This window comes from Sinocyclocheilus rhinocerous, unplaced genomic scaffold (assembly GCF_001515625.1).
Source record: "Sinocyclocheilus rhinocerous isolate Xijiao unplaced genomic scaffold, SAMN03320098_v1.1 scaffold45, whole genome shotgun sequence".
NCBI lineage: Eukaryota > Metazoa > Chordata > Actinopteri > Cypriniformes > Cyprinidae > Sinocyclocheilus > Sinocyclocheilus rhinocerous.
In genome coordinates, this window is record NW_015632734.1 from 700,927 (window position 1) to 713,888 (window position 12,962).

The 12,962-nt window shown below is 37.0% G+C and overlaps 1 protein-coding gene across 1 annotated transcript in view; it reads right to left on the reverse strand.

The window, feature by feature from the left end:
* LOC107742970 (neurabin-1-like) overlaps positions 1 to 12,962 on the reverse strand; it is a 25,689-nt gene that overhangs the window by 10,579 nt on the left and 2,148 nt on the right. The window contains exons 2-8 of the mRNA XM_016556059.1: positions 9,108 to 9,240; positions 8,243 to 8,363; positions 5,528 to 5,632; positions 4,450 to 4,573; positions 2,600 to 2,758; positions 1,399 to 1,452; positions 1,079 to 1,308 (exon numbers count right to left, since the gene is read on the reverse strand). Of these exons, the coding sequence (XP_016411545.1) occupies positions 1,079 to 1,308; positions 1,399 to 1,452; positions 2,600 to 2,758; positions 4,450 to 4,573; positions 5,528 to 5,632; positions 8,243 to 8,363; positions 9,108 to 9,240 (926 nt within the window). The remainder of the gene's footprint in view (positions 1 to 1,078; positions 1,309 to 1,398; positions 1,453 to 2,599; positions 2,759 to 4,449; positions 4,574 to 5,527; positions 5,633 to 8,242; positions 8,364 to 9,107; positions 9,241 to 12,962) is intronic.

The following is a 12,962-nucleotide window of genomic DNA, read 5'->3' on the forward strand; positions in this document are numbered from 1 at the left end:
ACACACACACACACACACAGGTGAACACACACACACACACACACAGACGAACACACACACAGACACGAACACATACATATGAAAACAAACACACAAACACACACACACACACGGACACAAACACACAAACACACACACACACACACACACACACACACACACACACAAACAAACAAACAAACAAACACACACACACAGACACACACAGCTAATCAGAATGTTTGTTTCTAATTTCTGCAATGTTATGTTTAGATATGCAAATGATGCATTATTTCATTTAATATGCACACATTTTGCATACATTTCCAGAACAGAAATCTGTACACTGGATAAAGTGAAGTTCAAAATTCAAGTTATTTATTTATTTATTTTTTTACAGAGGGATTGTTGGAGATCTCTTTTCTTTAGTTTTAATCACCATGTTTTCGGAATAAAATGTTAGATAAATCAGGTAAATGTTATATGAAGACACTCCTCAAAAACACTCGGAAACACTAGGAAAAACACTAGGAAAAACACTAGGAAAAAAAACTGCACAGTTAAATTAATATGTAATATAATGCTACTGAAGTGGATCAGTGCATGAGAAAAACTCATTTTAAGAAAATAACCTTTAAAGATATGTATAAAATAAAAATAAAACAAAAACTTAAATGGATGTTGGGTGCTTTCTCTCCACTAGTCTGAAAAAAGATATGCTATGGAAGCAAAATAGCCCAAAATCTCAAAACTGACCAGTTCATGACAAAACAGTGGATTTTGCATGTAGTGTCTTGCTGTAAGTGACATTTTAAATGGTTAGTTGACTGTAAAGCATTCTCACTCTCATGTCATTTAAAATCTGTATAACTTTGTACTGTGAAACTGAGAAGGAAGAGACTGCGAAAACATACTTTGACTAGGGGCTGCCACAAAGGACAAAAAAGTGCTATTAATGCTCCAAAAAGCCCACGTTCATGCAAATCACAGACTATGTACATAGAATTTTGAAGTTATTACAATTAAGACATTGCATGATGATCACAAAGCAGTTAAACTTTATACTAATGGAAAGCTTAGTGCTGATGCCACCACTCACTTCTGCTGATAGTCCTTGAGCAGTTTCTTGGCTTTGCTGTATTTTTTATCCAGAGCTTCATATTGGCTCTGCGTGTCATTGAGCTGCTCGTTGATGCTTTTACAGAGAGCCTGAGCCTCCAGCCAGTTCTTCTCCATCTGAGCGATTCTCTCAGAGTTCTCCTGAACGCTCCTCTCTAACTGAGCTTCCCTCGCCTCCCACGCCGCACGCTCCTCTGACGACTCTCTCAACTGCAACAGCAACAAAACCTTATCAGTTAAAGCACACAGGAACTGCTGTACGTTTGATATAAATGGATAAGATGGTTCATAAGTCCGTACTCTCTCTTTCAGTTCATCTACTTCGGCTTCTGCAATGGTGTGTTTTATCTGGAGCTGAAATTAAAACAGAATATATACAAAATTTGGAAATCGTTAATGGCAATCTATTATAAATAATGGCTCGTTTCCACCGAGCGGTTCGGTACAGTACAGTACGGTACGCAATTATGTCCGTTTCCATTATCAGAAGTTGTTAATGGTACCAAAATAGCAAACTGTACCGTACCACTTTTTTGGTACCCTTCCGTTGGGGTACTTAGCAAACGGTACCAAAAGGGTGGAGCTAAACTCACTGCAGAATGCTGATTGGTTGACTGGAATCGTCACTTTTGCGTGATACAAGGGGATAAAGCTTCTTCTTCACTCGTTCCGCTCTGTTGTACATGAGTGTTGGGCTTATTAACATCAGAGTGCACAAAACACAAAAAAATATAACCGTGTATTTTATAATTTCACGCCGTTTCTCAATGTGCGTTCTTGTGGACTTGTGAAACGTCATTGCCAAAAAACCCGCGTAAGTTTCAAAATATTACTGTTATTGTGTCACGAAATGTAGTTTTAAGAGTTTTTCAGGCGAGAATGTAGTTGTTTAAAACTCAAATCTGCGGTGTATATTTATAAAGATAGCGCCTATTTGAAAATTTGCTATGCCAATTTCGGATCTATCCGCCTAGAGCAGCCTTAACTCGGCTATCCTTCCGACATTTGCCGCTGGCTCTGATGTCTCTGTAGTGATTAAACACGAGATACAATTAGTTTTGGGTATATTTAACAGGCATTCGTGGTCTCGTGAATCTATTATTTGTTCCTGGTCATATCGTTTTGGCTGAGCACAAAGTTGTTTCTATATTTATTTTGAACTTTACTGTAGTACAGCGCTTACTTTGTAGCATACGTTTGACTGAATTGTTTGCTTTTGTCTTTATTTCCTCTTATATAAGCCTCTTATACTTTTATAATGGCTGTTATTGTTCATTAAAACAGACATTTAACAAAAAGAGGCAGAGTTGTACTTATTGTCGCGCTTTATCGTCGATCGCTACTTTCCGGCATAGACCACGCATCAAGTACTGTTGGCGGTGGAAACGCAAGCTGGATCAGGGTGTTCGGTCCCGAATCGTACCGTACCGTACTGTACTGACCCGTACCGCTCGGTGGGAACGAGCCATAAGTGAAATGAAAAGCACCAAAAGTCTGTTACCTCTTTAAATCTTAAAGTTAGTTGAGCGGCGTCCATGTTTGACGGCAGGAACATCTCCTCGCTCTCGGGCAGATCGTACACTTCCACATTCCTCCTGCCGAAACTCGAACCAAGGATGCCATCCTCTCCCCCTTCCTCCTCATCCTCGTAGTGCTCGTCCTATCATGACATCAGAGACACAGACATGATGCAACGCAATGCAAAAAAAACAAAAACAAAACGAGAAACAGCCAGTCCAAAAATAGAGCAAAGTTAAGAAATAAGTTAGGAATTAACAAAGTAACCCAAGTATAACGAAAATTGTGAAAACCACTGGTGAAACATTAACATTTCAGAATTCAAAAGCGTAGCATACCTGCACAGGTACCAAAAGCACAGTGGTTCAACACCGGTATAAACCCCACTACGATTTTGAATAGACTCACGAATCTGTTTCCTCATTCAGCATGGTGGATTTTTACATATTTTTGCATACTTGTGAACATTCAACAAAGAAGTTCTGGCTAAAAAAGTCTGAAGGTGTTTCTGTGCAGGATTCCAGTCTAAACATGCAGCCAAATTAGAAAAACTTTGGCAAAATGTTGCAGGAGAAAAAGGTACATTTTCAATAGCGCAGCAATGCATAATGCACAGCTCACACAGTGAGTCATTTTCAAACAAATTTCCTTTCTGCTGGTCAACACAGCAATTTCACATGGAAAATTCTGCTCCTGTGTTTTCCTATTGAAATGACTGGATTTCACAGAGCAATGGTAATTGTGACAGCACCTTAAAACCTTCTGACAACCAAAGATCCAAATACACCTAAAAAGATATGTCTGGACCGAGCAAGGTGGCAAGGTTTGACTAGTTGACTAGTCTAGTTAGCCCCTGCTGGTAGATGTCATAACTAAACCAAAGCATGTTTCTTTATAGAAATCATAAATATCATGGGACAAAGCACTAACTGAAGAAGCAAGCACATTATAATAAATGCAAATGCAAATGCAAATAAATATAATTATAATAAGTCTTTAGTGAGTCTTTGGGAACTATGAATTAAAATGCACAGGAACAAACACAATCTTACTGATATTGAGCTACAAAGTAAAGTAAAAAAAATATATATATATATACATCACAGTGCTGGGTAGTAAGTGATTACATGTAATCTGGAAAGTGTAATCAGATTCCAAAAATGTAGTACTTATGATTCAATTAGATTACTTTTTAAAATACTTCGGATAATAATCAGATTAGTTAGACTACTTGTGTATGGATTACATGATTACAAATTGCATTACACAATGGCAGTAAATTATTCATAATTTATTGATTGTCCCTAACTCTTCCCTATTATACCATGTATGAGATATATAGCTACGCAAGTTACTAAACACCACCAATGTATAATATTTAAAACATGAAAGACTTCGACCATGTCTTTGGTGTTTTCATGTTTAGTTATGTTTGTTCACGTGACTCAGGGATTCCTAAACGTTTTTGTCAGTAAAACCCCATTGATATAAAATATTAACTTAAAGCCCCCGTGATTTGAAGTTAATATTTCAATAATTTAACAACGCATTCACATGTTCTCTGATATTGGTTAATAATCATAAATTTTATTTGTCTTTGTTTTAAAAAAACAATTTCAATCTATAAACAAGTTAGGTTAAAAGTAATCTAAAATAAACAAAGAATGCATGAGTAATCTAAGAGTACATTACTGACTGCAATTTTCATCGTGTTATTTGTAATCAGTAACAGACTACATTTTGTAGGTAACCTACCCAGCACTGCACTCCAAACGTGTACAATGTGTTAGCGCTGATGTAAGAAAAAGCCCATGAGTTGTGTGTTTGACTGACCTCTTCAGTGGACTGCTCGTATGTGTCGTCCACCTGCTGCTGCTGCCGCTCCTGCTCCAGGGTTTCACTGATCAGGCGTGCCACCTCACTCTGAGTACCAGGCTTCTCTCGGCCAATCAGAAACCTGAACGGCGTGATTGACAGGTGAACAAGGAGGATTACGTGTATAACGTATACTGATCGGCGTACATCATGTAGAGAGGAAACAATGGAGCCTGTGTGAGTGTGTGCATTGTTTATTTGCATGTGGTGAACTCGTAACCTTTAGCCCAGAGCAGAGGTCTCCAAACCTGCTCCTGGAGAGCTACCTTCCTGCAGGCTTCAGTTCCAACCCTGCTCCAATACACCCGTCTGTAACTATCGAGTAACCCTGAAGACCTTGATTATCTGGTTCAAGTGTGGAGAATCGTACAGATCCAGAACCTACAGTTCTTTACATGCAATCTAGCAATCACATAATTAACTATGCCATAAGCTGACTGGCCTGCAGCCAGTGAAATTGCTTGCTCAACATTTAAATTGTCTGGTTCAGTGTTCACTGCAAGCTGGTCCTGAAGCACAGAAACCCTCCACCTCCCTCAGCTCCACCTGTCTATCATTCGCGTATGCCTGTTCGTTCAGCAGATCTCATATGGTCACAGCAGCGTGTCTGTGTATCTGTTAGCAGTAGCAAGTCCATATTTGCTCTGCAGCAGTGCGTGTAGCAGATCTAGTCTGTTTAATACATAAAACACATAAACAGTCATATCCATTAACGTGCTAACAAGATTCTGAGTTGTCACGATTGAACTGTAACTATAAATATTTAATACAAATTCTAATTCTATGAAATTAGTGAAGCCCACACCCCATCTATTACAACAGAGAAACAGTATTTTGGACTCACTTTCAGAATTTTTTATTTTTTTTTCAAGAAATTAAGCAGACTTCTGTGATGACATCTGTGGTGATGGCATACAGCAGCTAATGACCACACTAAACTAGGCTAAATGTGAGATTTTTCAGTTCTTTCATAAAACCTCTAACCCATAACAGAAGACGTGATGTGTATGTAACTAATAGACAGAGCAGGACCAACCTTACAGTTCCCTTCGTGTTCTTCAGGACGGACGCAGCAAAGAGTTGCGTCACACCAACCAGACCGATGCCATCCACCTCCACAATCTGATCATTCACCTGGATCCTGGAACAGAATATGACGATGTTTAAGATATTAAGATGACAAAAAAATATTGATTTCATACAGTATGTCTCTTAAAGCAACCATCAATGTAAACAATTACACAGAGAACAAACACCTCAAACCACTGTTGTGAAATGTTACATTTAAAAGTAAAATTACATTGCTATATTCAGTTTGCATTATTGTTTATTACTAATAAAACAGACCATAATGGGATCGTATTGTCTTATGAAAAGTAGTCTTTTAGATATGTTTGCCTAAAGTGGTATCTGCTCTCCAAAATAATAGTGTTGCACGATATACCGGGACTAAAAAGGTATCGTGATGCCCTGCTTTAAATGGTACGATTCCACACTTTACTAGTACCGGTTTAGCTTGACATAAATATTACTTAATTTAATGATAGTGCTACTAATAAAAATATTAAACGAAATTTAAGGAATATTTCCCAGAAAAAAATATTTCCCAGAATTTATTTACCAGAAAATTGTATATATACAGTGTTTCTGAAAAAATATAATAAATTCATTATTTCTAAAAGCGAATTAATCTTTATAAAATAATTAAACATGCTTTTGATTATAAAAATTTAATGAAACTATTAAAATGTAATCCAGAAAATGAATGGAAAACATATTTTAAAATTTTGATAAAAATAAAACTGATTTTGAGAAAAATAATAAAACGTATTTCATAGGGCCTTAAAAATGTCTTAAACTTTTAATAAATTGATGTGTAACTGTGTAAGTTTCATGATTTCAATTAATTAGACATGATTTTGATTCATATTTTTTTAAAGTAACCATTAAAATAGAGTCTAGAAAATTAAAACAGAATCCAGAAAAATGAAAACTCTGAATTTGGAAAAAATAAAATGGAATTTGGGAAGAAATAAAATGGATAAATAAAATGGCCCTATTTATTTCATTTGTGTCTTTGTTTTATTGTATTTGTCCTTTAGTTTGTTACGTGCATCTATGTTCTTATTATTAATAACAAAGTTAAAACTTTTCCTGTTGTTCTATGTTTTTGTCATAGTATCGGTTCAGTAGTAGTATCCAGATATTTTAGTCAGGTATCGTATCGAAGTCAAAATTCTGGTATCGTGACAACACCACGAAATAATCTAAATTGCAAATGTGAGGTCCCACGGCATGCGCTCACGTTTCAGTGCATTACTGTAGCACTACTAGTCAAAAGACTGGAATAATTACGATATTGGAAAATATAATATTACTGATTATAATTATGAATATGTTTTAAAATGTAATTTATTCCTGTGATCAAAGCTGAATTTTCAGCATCACTACTCCAGTCTTTAGTTCCTTCAGAAATCATTCTAATATGCTGATTTTTTAAAATCTAACTTAACCCAAGCTTTTGAGCTCCAAACAAGCTCCAAAACATACAGTAATGAAACCCTCCTTTCATTCCATCTAATTCGTACTATTGTAAATGTGCTGCTAAATGCTGCACTGTGACATGTGAAATACATCTGGGCAAGGCACAGATTGCTAACACTTCTCGCACCTAATCTGACCCGCAAACTATACCACATGTTTATGACAGAGACCCAGCTGGGTCACTTTTTCCAAACAGCACTAAGCATTTCAAAACAAAGTCGGCAGTTGGCAGCGAGTGCTGAGATTCACAGGAAAGAGGAAGAGTGTGTTTTCTGTATTGTGACACAGTCATAAATGCAGTGGTTTGGACAGAATGTTTAACAGCCCACCAGACAGATCAAACATGTGTGTCCTGCTCCAGCTGCCCTCAGGAAGCAGCACATGAAGACATGCCCACCACTACTGCAGCCGCAAAATCACCCCAAACAGGGCTCACCAGAATATATACCGTTCAAAGGTTTGGTGTCGCTACGATATTTTAATGTTTTTGACACTAATGCCCGGTTCAGACAACCCTCTACGGACACCTTGGCAAGTGAATCGCCATTGGCTAGTAAATTTATGTTTCTTGTCCAGGACACGACAAGATTTTAAGTCAAAATCGTGTAATCTGACACGGTGACTATCGTGACTGACAAAAATATAGAGTAGTCTGAACCCGGCATTAGTCACTTATGCTCACTAAGGCTGCATTTATTTGATAAAATACAGTAAAATCAGTAAGATTTATTTGAATACAAGTTCAAATGTAACTTTGTCCTGTGATCAAAGCTGAATTTTCAGTATCATTACTCCAGTCTTCAGTGTCACATGATCTTCAGAAATCATTCTAATATGCTGATCTGCTGCTCAAGAAACATTTCTGATTATTATCAGTGTTGTGCTGCTTAATATTGTTGTGGAAACCATGATACATTTTTAATAAATAACAAAAGAACAGCCATTTTTGATACGGAGTTGTTTTGTAACAGCGTAAAAGTCTTAACTGTTATATATGCTGAATAAAATTATGCTTCTCTCCAGAAAAAGGACTGATAAGGACAATATTACAAGCACACAGTATCAGAGAGCCATTTGAGGAGATGTGTGGTCTTACTTTTCCAAGCAATCAAGACCTGTTTTTTCATCTAATGGATCCACAGTGAATCTCTGCTTGTTCTAAGAAATTCTATTCTGCCGGTCCAAATGTTTAATCTAAAGATCTCACCTGCCATCTCTCTCTGCAGCTCCGTCCTGCGTGATGGTCTTGACGAAGATGCCCAGTTTCTCCAGACCCTGATCTGCCCCAACACCCATCCCTATAATACTGATCCCCAGCCCTTTATCACCTACACGAAGAGAAGAGAGAGAGAGCAAAAAGGTAAGTTTGCCTTCATAAATTTTTTTTTTTCCATTGACTTTGGAATTGTTATGCAATAATTGATGCAGACATGTACAGCTTCTCCACAGTTCAAACAGGCCATTTATCATTAACACATGACTGCCAACATTTACATATTAATACCCCTACAGTGTTCAGCATCTAGGCAGGGATGTCCCTACTCATTTCACATGCAAAGAGGCTAGCCAATCACAATGGAGATCATTTACGTACAGACATTACATACAGAGGTGCAGTCACGTTTACCATTGCTCTGTGCCATATTTCATGGCGAAATCCAGTGATTCCAATAGAAATCTGCACAACTGCGAGTTTTCGTGTGAGGCCGAAAAACTTCCCTCTGCGGATTTCTCTCATGTTTAAGTTGTTCACGTGAATTTGCCACATTGATCAATAAAAAAACTTGGTTTGAAAGTGATTTCCGTTTGACCTGCGCTTCATACTTCTCTACACTATTGACAGTGGGCCTAGTTTTGCCCACAAAATTTTGCTAATGTGACCACACCTTTAAAGGTACAGTAGCAAAAACAATCTGTTTAATTCTAAGGGTCAGTGAGATGGAAAAGTGAGCATGAAAGTTTTGAGATGTCATGAAAGAAAGAGGTGCAGAACATGGTGTTTAAGTATGACTGATTTTAAATCACTCAATCTCAGAGAGAGCTGGAGTATTTTGTGAAAGACACCGCCTCACCTTTCTCGATCTCCACGGGAAACACGTCCATCTTCTCCACCCGTTTCTCCAGCTCATACTCGGCCGACGCCACCACAGGATCCACATCATCGTTCCTCCGGTCGTACTCTTCATTAGAGAACGTGCTGTACACCTGAAGCCCCAGAAACAACTGCCAATTACAGCTGACGGCACAATAACTATTCATTCACTTGCATCATCTTTCAGAGTGCTTATTATGTGTTTTATTACGATGAGACCCCTTCCTAGATCACTGGTCAGCATTTCGGTTAGTGCAAGAACACTGGGCGTATCAATGAAACCAAAACATCAAAGCTGTAATCAGCTTCTCTACAGTCCTGCCAAAGAAAGGCTACAGTATCAGCCCAGTGAAAGCAGCTCTTATCTACTGCAGAGAAAATCACTTACTACACACACACACACAATCATTTATCCCTTCTTTATAGTCAGTGAAGTTAAACAAAATAGACGTACAGTGAATATATATGATGAATTGATGCAGAAACAGTCTAATGAAGCACAAGCAACAATCATAAAATACATTTGAAAAATGCATACAACATATAAAACTCATAAACATAACATAAACCTCAGTGAACTAAGCCACAGCTGAGATAGTGAGAGGACATGGAAAGAAAACTTGTGCGGCACTCATTTTAATTTTCGTAATTTTATGAGATCATTTAATTATTTTTTTCAGCCACAAACACAAGAATTCTGACTAAAAAATAAAATAACATTTTCTTTTTGCAGATAATTATCTGGTCAATTATCAAATTTTCATTTTTTTCCAATTAAATTATACTTGTATAAAATTCCAAGTTTTCTTCATCCCACAATTATAACTGTTATCATTTACTCACCCTAATGTCATTCCAAAACCATACGGTACAACTTATTTTCATTAATGGAACATGTGTCATAATGTGAAACACCTAAACATGAGGGCAAGTAAGAGTAAGTATGACAGAGGTACACTTTTTTATGCCTCACATACTGGACTAATGTTTTTGTTTTTTAATTATTTTATTATTATTATTATTATTATTTATTTGGAGCCTGACAGTCCCTATGTACATTCATTCATTTTCATTTTATTTCATTTTTGCAAAACAATCCTCTATTTTACAATAGTTGTCCTTTTTGTTCCAAAGAAGAAATTAAGTCATACAGGTTTGGAACAATATACAAATTTGAGAAAATTTGGCCGAAGTATCCCTTTAAATAGTCTATCAAATATTTTCTCGATTAATGAAAAGAGTTAAATGTGTGTGTGTGAGAAATAGGATAGGTCACTGGGCTCCACTAATTATATTTTATTGGTCTGAGAGTAGAAATTTGAGGGGAAACTCAATATAAAATGAATCCAACTGTAGACAGAGTTAAACTAGCCTAAATAGTATTATTTTGTGGAGAGACACACAGACTGGGCTCCAAAGTTCCATTGCCAGCGCTCTCTCTCGCGCTCTCTCTTTCTCTCTCACACACACACACACACACACACACACAGGAATCGTTATGATAAAGATGCCACAACTATGATACATTATCTTATGACCACCCACATTTACATATAATTCATGTATCTGTTAATAGGTGAGTCCTGATGAAAGACAATTTAGTCTATTTTGGTTAGTAAGACTTAACCAGTCCTAGCAGCGCTAACTTGCATAGATGCCTTAAGGTACAGCAGCAAAACATGTCGGTGTATTAAATTACAACCTCTTCAGGTGTAAAAAATCTTGACTAACACAGGACTCGACACTAAGAGCTGGCCCAGAGCCAGTGTGAAAGATGGTAAGGATTGTAACAGGCCCGACTGTGAAAGTTTATCATTCACACAAGTTCTTAAAGGGATAGTTCACCCAAAAATTAAAATCCTGTCATTAATTACTCACCCTCGTGTCGTTCCAAACCTGTAAGACCTTCGTTCATCTTCAGAACACAAATTAAGATGTTTTTGATGAACTCTGAGAGCTCTCTGACCCTCCCATAGACAAAAAGAGTCCTTACACGATCAAGGCTCAGAAACGTAGCGAGGACATCGGTAAAATAGCCCATGTGACATCAGGGGTTCAACCGTAATATTACGAAGCGACGAGAATACTTTTTGTGCGCAAAAGGAAAAAAAAACTACTTTATTCAACAATTTGTCTCCTCCGCATCACCCTGTAACGCCATTCTGAAGAAAATCCACTGAACGTAAACAGCATATGCTGTTCTATATCTGACCCTATGGATGGTCAGAGAGCTCACGGGATGCATCAAAAATATCTTAATTTCGAAGATGAACGAAGGTCTTACGGGTTTGGAACGACACAAGGGTGAGTAATTAATGACAGAATTTTCATTTTTGGGTGAACTAACCCTTTAAGTCTAGCAACTTTAAACATTCAAGCGATTTTTAACTAATCAAGCACAAGAAGACGTGAAAGATACATTTACCATTCGCTCACTGTCTGAGATGGTTTTCTGTTTGTACACACTTGAATCTGCTTTTCAGAGAGGGTGCAAATGCTGAATTTAGTTATCTTTCACTTCATCTTGCACTTGAAATGAACACATACACAAAATGACTTCAAACCGGCCATCTTGGCAACTTTAAACATTCAAGCGATTTTTAACTAATCAAGCACAAGAAGACGTGAAATATAAATTTACCATTCGCTCACTGTCTGAGATGGTTTTCTGTTTGTACACACTTGAATCTGCTTTTCAGAGAGGGTGCAAATGCTGAATTTAGTTATCTTTCACTTCATCTTGCACTTGGTTATGACTTGTTGTGTGAACACAAAAAGATGTGAAAAAAATACCTTTGGATATTATTTAATAAAAATGAATCTATATTTAATTTATGCAACTGATGACTATGCATGTTATTTTAGATTTGATTTCTTTATTCAGTTTCTGTAATGTGTCTCACCTGAACACTACTGAGATGCACCGAATGTTCGGCAACCGAAATTATTCGGTTAAAAAAAAAGCCCTTTCGGTGTTCAGCCGAATAAGCGAAAAGACTAAGACCGAATAAATTGTACCGAACAAGGACGTGACGCGATCAAATAGAGGGGTGCGCTAATGCAGCAAACATGTCGGCAGTGTGGAAGCATTTAAAACTGTCAGAGAAAGACGCAAAAATATTTACAAGCACCGACAGCGAGAGACTGTTTAGTGCTGCATCTGCATCGCATGTCTCCGATGAGAAGAGGAGACATGCTGGTTACTGTATGATGATTGAAATCGCGAAATGGCTTTAAACAATTAAATTAAAAACTGCCGAACGTTATGTTTCATGCATTCAAACCGCGCTGCGCGAGCTCACAGTGCCAGGGTTCAAAGTCCAAAGCGTGAGGAAAATCTGCACTGAAACAGTGTTACTCGTCAGTTGCTCAGTAATTTTTATGAATTTTTACAAGGCATGGATGTGACAATGTGAAACGTGCAACAAACATCTTCCCAATATCTTAATGAGAATCATTTATAAATCTGCTGTTGTCAACAAACAGGCGCACTGAGATCTTCCTGGGGTTTCTGCCAAAATAAACGCTCCATCAACATTCATAAATGTTAGTATTGTAATTTTACTTTTGTTCTGTAAAATAAAATAAAAAAGACAATAATAATGACAATAATAATTACAACAGCTATATTAATACATTTATTATAACATCCACACATAGTGTTCAAATCAGTAATAGATTTGTATCTGTGGGATCTGAAATATTTTCTAAAATTTTTAAAAGAATTCTCTTCTGCTCAGCAAGGCTGCATTTATTTTTACAGTAAAAAATACATGCCTGATTCAAGAAGGGGGTCTCAAAAATTACCTATAAAAATTACCTATATATATATATA